General features: G+C 38.4%; 1 protein-coding gene across 1 annotated transcript; it reads left to right on the top strand.

Moving 5' to 3' along the window:
- The first annotated feature begins 2,434 nt into the window (after nucleotides 1-2,434).
- Nucleotides 2,435-16,494, top strand: parn (poly(A)-specific ribonuclease (deadenylation nuclease)). The gene is made up of 26 exons (XM_042397317.1): nucleotides 2,435-2,574; nucleotides 2,833-2,910; nucleotides 3,003-3,082; nucleotides 6,003-6,070; nucleotides 7,222-7,303; nucleotides 7,496-7,556; nucleotides 8,693-8,858; nucleotides 9,252-9,314; nucleotides 9,401-9,439; nucleotides 9,519-9,561; nucleotides 9,662-9,742; nucleotides 9,989-10,045; nucleotides 10,401-10,478; nucleotides 10,583-10,626; nucleotides 10,724-10,766; nucleotides 11,235-11,310; nucleotides 11,400-11,510; nucleotides 11,610-11,679; nucleotides 11,780-11,835; nucleotides 12,938-13,024; nucleotides 13,120-13,194; nucleotides 13,292-13,466; nucleotides 13,596-13,723; nucleotides 14,024-14,066; nucleotides 14,155-14,315; nucleotides 15,467-16,494. The coding sequence occupies exons 1-26, from the start codon at nucleotides 2,556-2,558 to the stop codon at nucleotides 15,511-15,513; spliced, it is 2,031 nt and encodes a 676-aa protein (XP_042253251.1). The 5' UTR covers nucleotides 2,435-2,555; the 3' UTR covers nucleotides 15,514-16,494.
- The last annotated feature ends 388 nt before the right edge of the window (nucleotides 16,495-16,882 follow it).

Genomic DNA, 16,882 nt, shown 5'->3' with positions numbered 1-16,882 from the left:
AGGCAAGTTTTCACATTATGCATCTCCTTTTTTGTGTTTGTTTTCTTAAGTTGAGGGGAGGTCTGTTGCATGGCTTCTTAACCTCTCCTGTCATATCGCTTCTATTTCTATTACCTGGATTTTATGTCGTTGTATATGTGTGCAAAACATGTAAGTCAAATTAAACTGTATGTCTATGTTATGTCTTTATTTGACATACAGTAAGATAAGTAAGATTGTCTTGTTCTTTTTATTTATGCATTGATTTTATTTTATTTAATCAATTGTATTATCTTTGATGCTTTGGCAATATTGTTCATCTGACATTCATGCTAATAAAGCTTACTGAATTGAATTGAATTGAATATACATTTCTGTCATGTGTTTACAAGCCTTAAATCTGAAGGCTAGAAAATCATTTGTATTTCATATTTGCACAATTCTGTCAAAACATACAATCCTACAGTTTTACACTCAAGGAGAAAAAACATTACAGTTAAAAGGTGAAGCCTTTCCTTGGTTCCTTTCATTAAAGAAAAGAAAAATCACCCTGTCTCCACTTTTTGAAATGTCATCTTTGCATTTAAATGAAAGCAATACCTCACTCCAGCTTTCGTTGTGAATATTTTACCCTAAAAAGCTTTTGAAAAATATTTATCTTACAAGATAAACCGTAGATAATAACTGCAGGAACTGTTTTGTCTCTCAGAAACTCAGTGGCAGCTGCATCAGTGCCAGTGAGACACCAGCTATGAGATGGATTTTGTCCAGTGGTTCCTCGCCTCAGTATTCGTATTTGCTGTCTCCAGCCTCCTGTCGGAGTAGAGATTTCTGGCACAACTTCACTAACTTCCAAGGTGCATGGAGAAGGAGACAAAAAGAGGTCCAAACTCCAGCAACACTTGAATAATAAATACTAAATAACAACTTTATTGTGAGGCCTCTGTCACCCTGAAAAATATGAAAAGAAAGACAATGAATGGATAAATGTGTTATTTTAAATAACATAATGAGCAATCCCTCCCTTGGTGTCTTCAGTTTTCTGTTTTCTTTTTCTAGATTATCCCTTGTGACCAAAAATTACTAAATTTTCTAGTCTGAGGTCTCAATGACACTGCATTTTGATATCAAGAGAAACAGTGAGGACAAGAGTTACACACTTAATTAATCCCAACGGGTTACAGTGTTGCAACAGCTAAGTAACGTAAGTCATAAAAAAAATAGGCAGGTGAGAAATAAAATAAAACCTCATAAATAATAAACTGTGAAAATGGGAGAAGTGGAGAGGAAGGATTGTTCAGAAACATTTTCCTGGTAAACTGACACCACTACAATTTTTCATAACTTTTGTGGCCTTTTTGACCCTCTCATTTTCCCCATCATCCAATAGGATTTTAAACAGCAGCAATTAAATGGTCATAGTCACAGAGCAATTTACAGATAGTGTACACTAGCTTATGCAATACTTCAGTTATTGGTCATATGTTGAATGTGCAATATCCTGCTACAGTGTGCAATACTGGTGCAATATTATTTTCCTGGTTTTATAAGCTGTAGTGATTTTATCAATAGCATTGGTTTAGTTTTTTGTTGTTGTTTTCTATGAATGGTGTAAGGCAATGGTTCTCAAACTTATTCACAGCAAGGACCCCTAAAATGACACAGATAAGACCACAGACCCCCATCTGATAAGACTTTTACTTTAGATGTTTTATTACAGAAAGTATATGAAACCCATGACCAAAATAGTCATACATTCTGTCATTGTGTTAATTATGGGTGGAATTATAGTGAAAATAAATTATTCCCCTCTTTGCTGGGGATGCCCTGGACGTGTCCCTGATAGGCCTATAAAGTATATCTTATCTTATCTTATCTTATCTTATCTTATCTTATCTTATCTTATCTTATCTTATCTTAATTGGCACAAATCAGTCCTGAAATATGACGGTCATTGCAGTTATGTTTTCATGTTATTAACAGTGCTTTTTCCCCACTGTGAGCTTGTTTTAAGAAGTGTTGGGGCTTATATAAATTTTAAATATGTTAAAAGAAAAGCAAGATGTCAAGAAAATGAAGAAAGTGACATAAAATTGGAGCTAAATAGTCAGTAAAACAGACCTCTAAAATTAGTGTAATATGTCACATTCCTCTAAATTCGCAGTGAACACGTACTTTAATAAGAAAAGATGTTAGGCTATATTTACAATAAGGGGTGCCATTTTAATCAGTAAATGTAATCTCTTTCAGTGGCAATACCAAATATATACTGTATATAAAGGCACTGAGGCGATAGTTTGGCTTGTAAATTTGTAGGAAGCTGGATTTGATCAGCTCATGGATGAATTAGAGCTCTAATACGTCCATGGATCAGCCTGGGGGATTTGAGAAACTCTCGCGAGATTAAGATCAATCACATTAACCGCACTCGCGAGAGTTCGTCCCTCCGCCTGCTCCAACAAACCTAGCATTTACCTTTAGCGAGCGGCCCCGGAAGTGTTTGTAAAACTGTTAAAAGCCCGTTGACGTAGGCTAGCTAGCGATAGCTGACAGCCGGGTTCAGTCATTGTGCGAGGATGGAGGTGACACGCAAAAGTGAGTAGCGAGGTGCTGCCAAACAATTGCACGCTGGATTTTTAGGTTGCTATATTCGTCATGAAATTGTACAACAGAGCAGTAGCAGGAAATGTTTTTAAAATGGTCAAAACTCCTCCATTCCTCAAGGTTTGTGCTGCTAGCCCGCGAGCTAGGTAATATAACAGTTAGCTGCACGGCTGCGGGTTTGTGTGCTGCTCTGCAGGTCAGCGAGTGTTCCTCTTACATCCTGACACTAATGCACTTTCATTTCTGCAGATTTTAAAGACTGCTTAAACTCTGTGTATGCCGCCATAGAGGATGCGGACTTCCTTGCAATCGATGGAGAATTTTCAGGTAACGTATCAAGAGTTTTTTGAAAGAATTTGATGTTTGAAAAGCCAGCGTTGTGTGTGTGTGTAAAATTGTGACGGGTGTTGTGTTTTTAGGGATAAGCGACGGCCCTAATGTCAGTGCACTCACCAACGGACTGGACACGCCGGAGGAGCGATACACCAAGCTGAAAAAGGTTGGCAGAGTTTCATTAGTTGGCAACACTTTCAATGCATAGGTTCAAGTCTGTCTTTAAACAACAGTCAGGTGCCGAAATGAACATTGAAAAGGTTTTTCTTGCTGTAATCATTCATCCTGTTCATACTGGTCATAAGAAGATCACATCATGATGCGCTTACAGTGTAAGTGATAGAGGACAAAATCCACAAGCCTCCTTCTGTGCAAAAATGTATTTACAAGTTTATCTCAAGCTAATATGAAGCTTCAGCCTTCCATTTTTAAAATAATAATTTTTTTTTTTTTTTATTGAACCAGGAGAGTCCCAGTAAGAATCTCTTTTTCAAGGGAGACCTGGCCAAGACAGACAGCAGTGGAAATAAAAAAACAGTTACAGACAGAAAACAAAAAAGATGACAAATCTTAATAAAAAGAAAATAAAACAAGTATAAGGAAACTCGCATTACAAAAGAGAAATTTATGGGAATCAGTTGTGTCACCAGGTAAATTAAAAACATTTACATTCTAGGGAATCTGCCTCTATTCTTTCATTTTGGATTTAAATTAGGCTAGATTAATTCATTGAGTTTCAAGTCATTCTGCAACGTATTCCATGCCGAGGGTGCAGAGTACATAAATGCTCATTTTCCAATTTTTGTATGGGCATTTGGGACAGAAAGCATATAGAAGTCCTGAGAACACAAAGAGTACTGTCTGACACTTTTCGGCATGATAAAAGCAGGTAGGTAGTATGGGAGCAGACCAAGAATTTTCTTTATATATAAAGGTGTACCAATGTAAAAGCCTTCGGGTGGCCAGAGCAGGCCATCCTACCCAAGAGTGTAACTCACAGTGGTGAGTCAGAGCTTTAGGCTTGGTAATGAACTTAAAAGGAATCATGGTAAGCTGTTTCAACCATATGAAGACACTGAGCAGAGGTATGCTTATATAAAAGATCCCCATAGTCCAACACAGGTAAGAAAAAGTCGCAGCAACAAGTTCTTCTTTTACCTAAAAAGAAAAACACAACTTATTTTGAAAATAAAAACCCGGTTTTAGCTTCAACTTTTTCACCAGGTACTGCACATGTGGCTTAAAAGTGAGAGTCATCAACCGCAATATCCAGATATTTATAAGAGTTAACAACCTCCATTTCACTTCCCTCAAGAGTGACCACTGAAGGGATGTTTTATGGCCTATTTCTAGAGTTGATAAACAACATAAGTTTGGTCAAAATTAGCATCTTACACATTTTTGACCCAGATTATTTATATAAATGGTGAATAAAAGTGGACCTAATACAGAGCCCTGTGGTACACCTTTGTTGACGGATATACTAATATCAGAACATAGACCATCGTATCTAATGCACTGAGACCTATTACTAAGGTAGTTTGAGAACCAAGCAACTGCTTGCTCTGAGAGTCCTGAGTTTAAAAAGTCCTAAGTTTTAAAACATCATGGTCGACTGTGTTGAAAGCTTTGGACAGATCAATAAACAGTGATGCACAATGTTGCTTCTTGTCAAGTGCAACAGAAAAATTGTTTACTACCATCAGTGCAGATGTGATGGTGCTATGTTTTTATCTAAAGCCTGATTAATATGTTGATAAAATATCACTGCTGTATAAAAACTCCTTAATTTGATCACTCACAAGAGATTCAAAAATTTTACCTGTAGTACTGATAATTTAGATATTTGCCTATAGTTATTTAAAATAGTTGGGTCGCCCCCTTTAAATACTTTACATAAAGGGAGGACAGAAGCAGATTTCTATATCCTTGGATTTTCCGTATTTTGCACTGTAAGCTAAAAAAGCTACAAAATCAGATGCCAAATTTAAAAGGTAAGGATCAGTAAAATCAGGCCCCGAGGGGTGTCTAGGATCTAAAGCTTTTAGGGCTTTGTGAACTTTCTGCACAGAGAAAGGTATGAAATTAAAAGACTGACCAGTATACAGACGCAGAACAAGCAGAGTCAAACAGAGAGCCAGAAGATATAAAGTGCTCATTAAAACAATTCAATGTCATGAACAGTATCAGAATCCTTCATAACAAAGGGCTTGAGAATGATTGCTCACAGAAAGGGATTTTATGGTTTTCCAAAACCTCCTAAGGTCGTTTTAGATTCTCAGTGGCAACAGACATATAATATTCTGATTTAGCTTTCTTGATCAAAGAGGAGCATTTGTTTCTTAGTTATCTAAAAATAAGCCAATCAGTGGTAGAACCTGTTGTCCTTGACTTAGCCCAAGCCAAGTTATGCACATGAATAGTATCTGCTAGCTCAGAGGAAAAACCAGGGGTTATCACACCTCTTTACTCCCTATCTCCTGAATGGGGCATGTGTATTTATGATTTGCGTAAAACCCTCATTAAAAAATGCCCATGCTGTCTCCACATCAGGGATCAGCTCTGTTCTACTCCAATTAAAATGAGACAAGTCATGATAAAATCCCTGTTCATTAAAATATTTAAGATTCTTCTTACAAATAACGTGTGGTTACAATTTAGGGACCTTAGTGTCAAATCCAGTAGATATCTTTCAGCGTTACAGTATTTTTAGTGCCAAAGTTCCTCTTTTTTTGATACTACACTTGTACACAAAGAGGGAATTTTAAGCTAAAAACACTGTAAATGTGTCAGATATCCACTTGATATGACTAACTCAGACTACTGAAGCCTCATATAAGCTTCAGATAAACTTTTAAATGCATTTCTGCACAAAATGACTGTGGACACACTGTAGATCATTTGAAGGGGATCTTTTTAACAGCCAGTATGAACGTGAGGAATGATTACAGCGAGGAAAACCTCTCACTTTTTATACGGGTACCTGACTGTTGTTTTAAGACAGACGGAGAAAAACTGTCAATCTGTCTTTTTTTTTTTTTTTTTAATGTTCATCTCATTTAAGCTGTTTCTTTCCTGTCCTCAAGCATTCCATGGACTTCCTGCTGTTCCAGTTTGGATTATGTACATTCAAGTACGACCAGACAGAGTCAAAGTGAGTGATATCTACTTAACTAGCATAGAAATTTAAGTTTTCAGTTATTGATATTCAGGAGAAACACACAAAGGATTTGCAACAGCGTCTGCTACTGTTAAATTTCTCCTTTATTATATTAAGAAAATGTTTTGAGCCCAATTTCATCAGGTGCAGACAGTTTCTTGTGAGTCCTTTTGGGAGATGGCTTGTTCTTTAAATAAGCACCTGGACAAGAAAAATATGTGTTTTCACACTGACAAATAAGGAGCACACTATATACCATCTGCTGAAATAAGAGTAACAAGTAATAATAATGCACTGGGGCCTCAAAAGCTCCAGGCGTACTGTCTGTTAATTAATTCGATTGAACATTTCTTCGGGAATATGCAGCACTAAAGCACAATGTCAGCTGACATGATGAGGCCTTTAAGCTGTTATTACCAGATCTTAAAACCCTGTCTTGAGGATGCTTGCTGTGTCAAAATCTAGCTTTCAAGCCTTCATTCATTCAGTTTTCTACATAGGATGCATATCTCTAAATTAGTGTGTAATCAAAATATTACATGTGGCAAAAACCGAATGGAGGTCAGTAGGGGCCCCCTAGCAGGTTAATCCAGCCGCAGACTTGTCCTGATGATAAACACATTTTATCATCTATTTCTAATTTAAAATGAACCAGAATAAAGGTCATGAGTGAGTCTGCTATCAGTCCAAACAAGCAGCATTTTGGATAATGTCCACCAATGCCATTTTCAAGGTTTATGCAGAGGCATAAAATATCAATATCAGTTTCCCACAGAATCAGATCCTGTTTGCGGTGGTAGCTGACTCGGGGTCGGAAGCAGCGGGTCCGTTGTCAATGTGTTTGTGTGTGAGGGAGCAGGGCAAGCAGGGCCTGAGAGAATCAATGCTCTACAATGAAATAAAATTTTACCTATTTTAAATAGTAAAAAAAAAAAAGAAAGTCAATATGTGGTGGTCGATGTTGATTCTGTGGTGAGCTGCCACAAATAAATCAATGTATGGGAAACACTGTATATAATATATATGGAAGTGATCCAGCTTTTGTATGCATGAGCAGCATTTTGACCAGCATGCAGGTTGTTGTAATAAATCCCCAGCCGACCTGAATGATTTCACTAATCCGTTCCTGTTATCTTTATCTGCAGGTACATCACAAAGACTTTTAATTTTTATATATTCCCAAAACCATTCAGCAGGACGTCCCCCGACATAAAGTTCATCTGTCAAGTAAGTCAGTGCGGCCTCTCGAGGCGCATTAAAATGCTTCTGTGTGAACTGAGATAACTGACTTTTTAGTAATGACAATGATTTAATAAAATGATTGTTCCTGAAATGGTTGGCCAGGTGTTAAAAGATTATCGCAACGTCGTCGTTTTATGAGAAACTTGTGAAAATGAAAAATGAATTTGTCATTTCTAGAGTTCCAGTATCGACTTCCTGGCCAGTCAGGGATTTGACTTCAACAAGGTGTTCTGTCACGGTGAGTACACAACACAATGGCAGTGAACATGTCACATGTGTAATGGCCTTTTGTCACATATCAAACTGTCAAATATGGAGATGGTAGTGAATTCTTGGTCATATTCTTTTCATTGTTTTAGTTATTTCCAGATTCAAAGCAGAATATTAATCGTATATAACAGTTTATCCAGGTGAAGGTCTTGAACAGTGTTTGTAGACACTGGTTTCAGTGCCAATTATTAAACATTAACCAGCCTCGGTGTTACGAGCAGGAGGAGAGCTGTCATCACCTGTCACACTGGAGCAGCTGCTCTTTTTTTGCTGTTCAGTCCAATTACTAGGCCGGTCTTTGTAGAAATGCAGCTGATTTTTTTTTTACAGTCTGGAGTTAAGTCTTTAATTCACGGTAGAGATGTAAGTTACAAATCATTTTGCTGATTTGAGTCATTTTGTTCCGTCTCAAAGATTTGTTCGCACATGTACTAGACACTTTAATTCACAGTACTGAGTTAATATGCCAGCGATATCTGCATAGCTGTACAGATTCTACTGTCACTTATGTGTGCTTGTTCTGGTTCACCTCATATTTCCCTTTTGACAATTTCAGCAAGTTGGGAAAAACACAATAAAAGTTGTCCTTACACCAATGATAGACAGATTTGTCGGGTCAGATCTTGCAATTTTTCTTTCTAGTGCATGCCATATTTTTGCATCCACTGTGACCACTCTATCACAAAGTTGATGTGATGGAATATAAACAGGATTACTGGAGGTGTATGGATACAATAAATGAACAAAAAGTGTTTGCACGCTAGAATTTAGTTCCCAAAAAAACCCCATTAAACTGAAAAAGGCAACATTTCAACCCTACTGGGTCCTCATCAGGCAAAAATCTCGCTTTTCTCATTCAAATGCATTTTTATGGAAGCTAAAATCCAGTGTGCTTTGTTTTTCATTGAATCTTTTATCCTGCTCCGGGCCTGAATGTAGGATGGGATGTGCACACAACTGGCTCATTGTTTATAGAATGGATACAGAACATCGCCTAAAGGCAATGCATGTTTTTACAGTTGTTATAGGACAGAGAATTGCAGAGCCACCAGAAGTAAAATTCAAACTGACTTTTTTTTTTTTTTTTGTGTGTGTGTTTTTTAGGAATCCCATACCTGAATCAAGAAGAGGAAGCCCAGCTGAGGGAGCAGACAGAGGAGAGGAGGAATCAACATGCTAACGGTGTTGGGACACCATCCTACATCTCCCCATCCTCCAAAGGTCCTGCACACGTACCCGAGGAACATAAAGACTTCATCAACAGAGTGGTGTAAGTGTAGTTTTTAATTCTTATCTTTTCAACAAATTCCAAATAATGCGGAGTCAAACAAAGACCAGGCTCTTGTGTGAGACCATGGTGGTTAAAAAGAGCTGTTGGTAGTGACAGTGTGTGCATTCAGGCTAATTGGAAACAGTTGAGGTTGCTTGCCCCCTTGGTCATCTTCTCTTGGGGGTATATTAGACATGGCCAGCTGGATGGAGACATTTCTTTGGTCTACTGGAAGCTGGAAGTCACATGGGAGGGACCATATCTCTCACTTGGCCGTAGAATAACTGAATATTCCCAGAAGGATTTAAGAGAAAGAAGACAATTCTTTCAAAATTATGTTTGTGTCTGCCCCTTTTTTACGTTTTCATCTTTTCGGCTCTATTTTCCCTACAGAGAGAAGGTTGAGGCTCTCTTCACTAACGCAGAGAAGACTTTGGACTTGGAGCCATGCACTGGGTAATCAAGCCCTTCTCTCAAAAAGCCATATTTATAGTATCAATATCTGTTTTTTATTTACACTAATATTCATATTTCCCTACCAGGTTTCAGAGGAAGCTGATATACCAGACACTGAACTGGAAGTGAGTGTAAAACCTGGCTGTTGTTGTTGTTGTTGTTGTTGTGTTGCTTCATACATTAACACTTTACTCTCTTTCTCAGGTTTCCCAAGGGGCTTCATGTGGAAACCATGGAAACAGAAAAGGTGAGATCATGTTTAATTTCAACTAATCTTGACCCTTTTTTTAAAAATTATTATTATTTTGTGTTTGTGGAATATTGATGTGAGTTCTGTATGTGTGCAGAAGGAGCGATACATCCAGGTCAGTAAAGTGGATGATGAGGAGAGGAAGAGGAGGGAACAGCAGAAACTGGAGAGAGAGCAGGTGAGTTATTAACATGTTGCAGCCACATCGCACATTCATGCTCCGTTCATTAGGAGCGTGTGTTGATTTTAAATTAGAGCGCTTTTGTTAAGGAGCTTCAGAACGCACTACTCATAGTATTTTCTCTACCTCGTGAAATGCCTGAAGGTCGCTTAACCAAAACGTTGCTATTTGATCAATTCTCAATGAGTGCTGACGGTGTGAGAGACGGTTTTTTGTTTTTAATATTTTCTCTTCCTCCAACAGGAGGAGCTAAATGATGCAGTAGGCTTCTCCAGGGTCATCCACGCCATTTCCAAATCTGTGAGTCAACCTCCACTTTTTTCAGTTCAAGTAACTCTGTCTTGAATTACACAAATCAGTAAACGGTGACGCTCCAAAATAACAACCATCATGAATCAGGAATTGGCTTTCATAGTCAAACATTTATAGTTTTGCCTCTTTTTTTTTTTTTTTTTTTTGTAGAGCTGCAACGATGAGTCGATTCATAGATTAGTTGATTAACAGAAAATTAATCAGTTTTGAGTCATTTTGATACAAAAATACAACAATTAAATGTGAATATTTTCTGGTTTCTTTAGTCCTCTTAATGATACTAAACTGAATATCTTGCTATCGGACTTAGTGTGTGGACTAACCCATTTCATCTGACACACAGGGTAAACTTGTGGTTGGCCACAACATGCTGTTAGATGTGATGCACACCATCCACCAGTTCTACTGCCCACTGCCAGAGGTACACACTTACATGGAGATTTTAAATATGGAGCCTTTTCTGGCTTAGCTTAAAGCTAAGTAATGTAATTTATGCATTATTTAAACGAATGCTCTTCTCTCTAGGATCTTCAAGACTTTAAAGAGGTCACAATGTGCGTCTTCCCAAGGTAAATCAGTTTCCTCTCTTTACAGCAGATGCTTTTTTTTGATGCTGTCTTTTAGCTTTTTGATGTTCAATGTATTTTGTTCTGTGTTAACTTGCAGACTTCTGGATACAAAGTTGATGGCTTCCACTCAGCCATTTAAGGTAGATGATCTTCGTCACTGCTGTAGATTAGCACAAGTTTTAGATATTTTAAAAATGGAGAGAAAAACATTCAGGCTCTTTGTTTAAGTGGAGCATATTTAAATGATTTATTTGACTGTGTATGGCTGTGTTTTAGTTTTTTATTTTTGAGTTTCAACCTCACAGGGTTTTCTTCAGGGTTGAAAGGTCTAATTCTCCCCTGATGGTGAACCTGTGAGGTTGAACTGGTCTTTTTATTTTTACCAGACAACCCTAAAAAAACACTTCATATTTTGGGAAAATGATGATTTACAGTGGAAGAATCTTTGCTGGGTGTTCGAGCTACACTGGTGCAAACAAGTAGCTCCAAAAAACAGCGTATAGTAATTCTCTGGAGCTCTTCTATCACCCGCAAGATTCTAAATATATAAATCAGTAGACAAATTGGTGATTTTTTTGAAAAGTTGTATTTACATCTTTACACTCCAGGAGCTGATCACGAACACCTCTCTGGCAGAGTTGGAGAAACAGCTGAAGGAGACTCCCTTCAAGTCACCACGAGTTGGTGAGTAAATACACTTAGATTTGCCTGAAATACTCTCTCACCCTACAAAATCCTACTAACCTCCTTTTTCTCTGTCTTGTTCCTGTCAGAAGCGGCAGAAGGTTTCCCCAGTTACAACACAGCCCAGGAACAGCTACACGAGGCGGGGTATGACGCTTACATCACAGGCCTCTGCTTCATCTCCATGGCCAACTACCTGGGTAACACACACACACACAATCAACTGTTCCTGTTTCCAAATGAAGAAATGACTTTAATAGATGGGAGTCTAACTCGGTCTGCTCAACGCTTTTTTTCAGGCTCTTTCTTGACTCCACCCAAAGCCTACATCTCAGCTCGCTCCAAACTTATTGAGCCTTTCTTCAACAAGTAAGAGACACACTTACTTCACTGTATTTGCTGTTCTCTTCCATCAACAGCTAAAAGTCTGAAATAAATGCTTATAATGCTTCTCTTCTCTGTTCTCAAGGCTTTTCCTGATGAGAATAATAGATATTCCCTACCTCAACATCACAGGACCAGATTGTGAGTAAAATAGTATAGAGCATGGTTGTTTTCAATTTGGCAAAATATCCAGGCAGTGTAAAGATACTCTGTGGAGTTTTTGTCTACTAGTAGCACCATGGAGCAGTTGTTTTCATGAGTGGGTTGTGTCTAGTGTTTTGTTTGTCTCATGAACAATACACATTCCTGCTGCCAGATTCAGGCTATTCCACTGAATGATAGTTTGTGGCAGTGATGCTCAATGAAATGCAGCAATGCATCAAGAAAAGCAGGGAAGAAGACTGCGAGCTAGCAAGCATGGATGTAAACAATGCATGATTTTAAAAAAAATACTTTAAAAATGGCCTTTGCAAATGTTTCATGAGGAAGGAAATGCATTCAACACATTTCTCAGGCCTCAAGGATGCTCACAATGTGTTACAGTGAGAAACGGTGAATGTAAACATTACTGTTTTTTGTTTTTTTTTTTACAAGAAAACTCCACAGGGCACTCTGAAGCTGCTTTAAGGGATTTCTCACCACTAGGGGGCAGGGAAACGCCAAAATAAAGTCAAAGTAACACAAGCCTGATATACTTTCAGTTTAGCTTTGTATCTTGGTCTGCAAGGTGCTTGGATTTCTTCACCAGCCACTTGTTAATATGAGCTTTTTATTTTGTTTAGATTCAGTGTTGATATCAAAATATCACGTAATGGAGCTTTAAAATGAAACTAAATTAAAGGGCAGGTTTACAATTTTTCAAGTCCGTCTTAAAACAACAGTGATGGACAAAATCCACAGTCCTCGTTTTGAGCAAAAATGTACTTAAAAGTTTGTTTGAAGTGTATATGAGGCTTCAGCCGTCTGAGTTAATCAAATAAAGTGGATATCTTCCACAGTTAGTCTTTTTAGTGTTTTCCTGTTCAGCTGCTGTGAAGGATCGTATCAAAAAGAGGTGATTTGGTACTAAAAAGACAGTAACTCTGAAAGAAATGTACTTGATTTGAGGAATTATTACGTGTCAATGATCATTTGGGCATTTATCGTTTTAGTACAGACTTGGAAAAATTGTGGACCCATCCTTTTAAAACTGTTGCCACCTTTTCTGTTTTTATTTTCCTGCTAATCTCTTCTGTTCTTACAGTGCAACCTAAAAGAGACCATGTCCTGTATGTCACCTTCCCAAAAGAGTGGAAGACCAGTGACCTCTACCAGCTCTTTAGTGCCTTTGGTAAGACATGATTTTTGCCTGATGATAAATCTGCTTGCAAACAAGTATGACCCTGTTGTTCTCCACTCACACTCTGTTCTCCAATCATCACTCAGGGAACATCCAGGTTTCATGGATGGACGACACATCAGCCTTTGTGTCCCTCAGTCAAACAGACCAGGTGCAAATAGGTGAGTCTGACAACCTGACACACACCTAACTGGATTCGGTCACCTGCACTAATAAATGTTGGAGCAATCTGTTAACATCTTCCTCTCTCTTGCACAGCTATGAACACCAGCCGCTATGCAGAGAGCTACAGGATCCAGACATATGCAGAGTACATCCAGGGTAAGCAGCAGGAGAAGGAGAAGCTCAGCCAGACAGCCAAAAGCTGGGGAGAGGACGGCTGGGTGAAACCTCACTACACCTCCTCTACTGCTTCCGGTTTCGGTTATCCCAGGTACACCTGCGCTCCTACACCACATGATGTGTATTCACTTCTCATCTAGGAGCTTCTGCAGGAATCCACAGTTTCTATTTACATTGATACACAAGATGTATGGCCTGTTTTTTTTTTTTTTTGTTCCAGGGGTTTGAGGAAACGCAGCATCAGCCCCGTTCAGGCAGACCCGGGGTCCGGAGATGCTCTGGTTGCAGACGGTTGGAATAACTACTCATACATGGATAGCACAGGCAGCAAGAAGATGAAAACTGATGGTGTGTGTGTGTATATATAACTTCTAGCTGCTGGGTGGTAATACGCAGGGTTTCCCCAAAGAAATGACTTAGCAGAGATGGAGTGTGCCCTGAGGGAGAGAGAGAGCAGGTGGCTTCATGAATCATCACCACAAACAAAGAGATTAAGTTAGACATGGCTGAGTAATTTAACATCAAATTTTATGTTTTAATAATGATGGCAGCCTCCTTCTGAAACGTAGAGCATATTTCTGTGAGCAGTATGAGGAAGTCTGAGCTAGGCTCTCATTCAGTTTATCGTGTTTCCTTTGACAAATGCAGATGTTGTCGAGAGCAAGACCTCAGAAGGATGGCTAAAGACAACGTGAGTAAAGTGGATGGATCCTTTCTGCAGTCACTGTTATCCTCTTTGCTGTGATTTGAGCCTCTTTAATGGTTTCTGTGCCTTGCAGAGATTCGTCAGATTCAGCGGGGTTAAGTCCAGTCCCTGATGAGGACGAAAGTCCTGAGGGCACCGATCCAGCCAATAACGCTGAGGGGACGGTCACCTGGCAACAAGCCCCGACAGTCCACGGGAGGAAAGGTCAAAAGAACAAGAAAAAGAAGTCCGAAGGTGCGTTTGTGGGTTTATTAATCCTTTTGAATTACTGATTATGTCCATGAATCCACTTAGAAATTATAATGAAGACACTCCTCATAACTTTGGTACTTTCCTCATAATCATTATGTTTAAACCTTGTTCTCAGTATCAGAAATAATCCAGTGAGTGACGTCTGTATATCAGTGGTTACAAGCCAAAGAGGAACTGCACGTAGCAAATGCAGCGTGACTTTACATGGTGTAGATTCACAAAATGTAAAAGGTAGCTAAAAATCAGCAGGGCTTAAACCACTTAAACTGTTTGTCCCATATAGAATTTATATAAGTGTTTTGGTTGTTTTGAACACTTTTTAAAAAAAATGTTGTCTTAGTTTGATGTGGAAACGTGAGGCCTGCAGTACACAAACACTGAGAATGGACGTTTCATCACTTGTGACACCTTGTGTCCAGCAGTTGAAATGAGAAATGAGATGAAATATATTTGCATATTTATATATTCTGGACTTTTTAATGGAGGAGAAGGAGATGATGTCATTAAGGATTTTAACAAGATAATTTAACTTTTTTTGTGGAAAAACCATATTGGACACAAATTTTTATTAGTATTATAGTAAAACATGTCTAGAGGGGATCTTTTAATAGATGAACTAATCCTGAAGACGAGCTTAGATATAACATGGTTACAGGTTCTGCTTTGTGTTGTACAAACTAGAACTTTTTGGATATAAGTCACTGAAATGGCGACACCAGTACAGCTGTTATCGATTCTTCTCTCACGTTTACATCAAATGACTGAGCCCTACAGTAGGACATCGACAGAATGAAGCAGGAAGTACATGAGACTGGCACCAGACCAGCTCCCACTGTCTCCATCTGCTCTGTACCGTCAAACCTGCCAACTGCGTGACTGCAGGATGCAGGGCAATAATTTCTGAGGAGGAGAATATACAATTACACAGATATAGTGTTTTAATTGTGCTGGCCCGCTACTTAAAGCACAAACATGGCTCACTACTTGGAAATGTTGCAAGATTTTAAAAACGCCTACACAACTCCAACGTTACAGGGAAATGTAATTTAACTAATTTATTTAATTTAGTTTACTCCCCCAAGACTGTGTTGTAGTTCTTGTTCTTATCCCTGCATGTGTCTCTTTTTCTACAGAGGCTGAATCTACAACATCGCTGTTTGAGGTTCCAGAGGTTTGGTAGCGAGAGGTGAGGAGCGGAGAGGCCGCTATCTCATACTGGGCTTCTGCTCAGTCTCTTCCTAAGCACTTGGGGCACTCTCTCCTTCAAGGGCATACATTACTGGGAGTGGTGCGTGCCCTAAATTCATCCGTTCACTCAACAGCTGTGGATACCGTGTCCAAAGCAACCAACAGAGCAAGTTGACTGGACTATTGAAAGAGAGAACACAAGCCATAACGACAGCTGCCATATTTTGATCTTAAACCAGAGGAGCAGGCAACTTTTCTGCGTTAACACACACACACACACACACACACGCGCACACACACACACACACACACACAACTAGAATCTTGAAGTTTAAAAACTTCGGAAATTTTCATTTATTTTCTGACGTGTTCAGACTGGAATCTGCCACCACAGCCATGCTGTCAGTTTGGAATTATTCATCAATTTTAATGACGTTGTCTCCTCTAATCAGTCTTATATTTTATGAGTGTGAGTTGTATGCGAGTTTGTGCATGGGAGGGAGAGTTACATTTTCTCTTGTCTTTGTATCCCTGTGAATCATTTTCATAAATATTTCATAAAATACCACTTAACAGGTCCTGTAGTTTACACGGTCAGGGTTATTTAGGATTTAAAGGCGGTCAAATATATTTTTTTCTCCATTTTTAAAGAAAACAAGTAATTTATGTCAACTTCTCCAGTTTTATCAAAACATAAGCTGATCAATGATAATGTGATATTTATTATTGGTGGCATTTTGACCCTTCATGAGAGGTGCTTGTTTTTTTGTACATAATTGTTTTTCTTTACCTTTTTTTTTTTTTTTTGATGTTTAATGTTTTGTAACTGTGTCAACCTGCAACGATGTTGAAGTATGTTCCAATGCAAAATGTGTAAACGCAAGAAAACGTATACATTTTTGTATAAGATAAAGTTTAAAAATCCTTAAATATTTCCTTGGAAAGGGAATTAATTAAAGAAAGTTTCTTAGTATCTTTTGTGTCTGACTCTTTTTGTTTTCAAACTGACCACAGTTGAAGTGAAAATGTCTTCACAAGTTAGTAATTGGGCTCTTAACCAGTCACACTTAAAGGACAGCTTCACAATTTTTATAGTAGGGTGCCCGTATGAGCATTAAGAACATTAAGGTTTTACTTGCTGTAATCATTCCTCTTGTTCAAACTGACCAGTAGAAGATCATCTCCAAACACTCTTACAATATAAGTAATGGTTGACAAAATCCACAGTGAATATCATTTTAGTCCTGCTCAGCTGCAATGGAAGGATTGTAACCAAGTGAGAGACTTTGGCACTAAAAAAGACGGTGACATTGAAAGATATTGACTTGATTTCAGTAATTTGGACAACTGAAGCCTCATTA

Source organism: Thunnus maccoyii, chromosome 2, assembly GCF_910596095.1.
Source record: "Thunnus maccoyii chromosome 2, fThuMac1.1, whole genome shotgun sequence".
Taxonomy (NCBI): domain Eukaryota; kingdom Metazoa; phylum Chordata; class Actinopteri; order Scombriformes; family Scombridae; genus Thunnus; species Thunnus maccoyii.
Note: the sequence above shows the minus strand (reverse complement) of the source record. Positions and strands in the feature narration are given on the sequence as shown.

Coding starts and splice junctions, on each gene's coding strand:
- parn (XM_042397317.1), top strand. Junction 2,911..3,002: donor AATCGATGGAGAATTTTCAG/GTAACGTATCAA, acceptor TTGTGTTTTTAG/GGATAAGCGACGGCCCTAAT. Junction 14,067..14,154: donor GAAGGATGGCTAAAGACAAC/GTGAGTAAAGTG, acceptor TGTGCCTTGCAG/AGATTCGTCAGATTCAGCGG.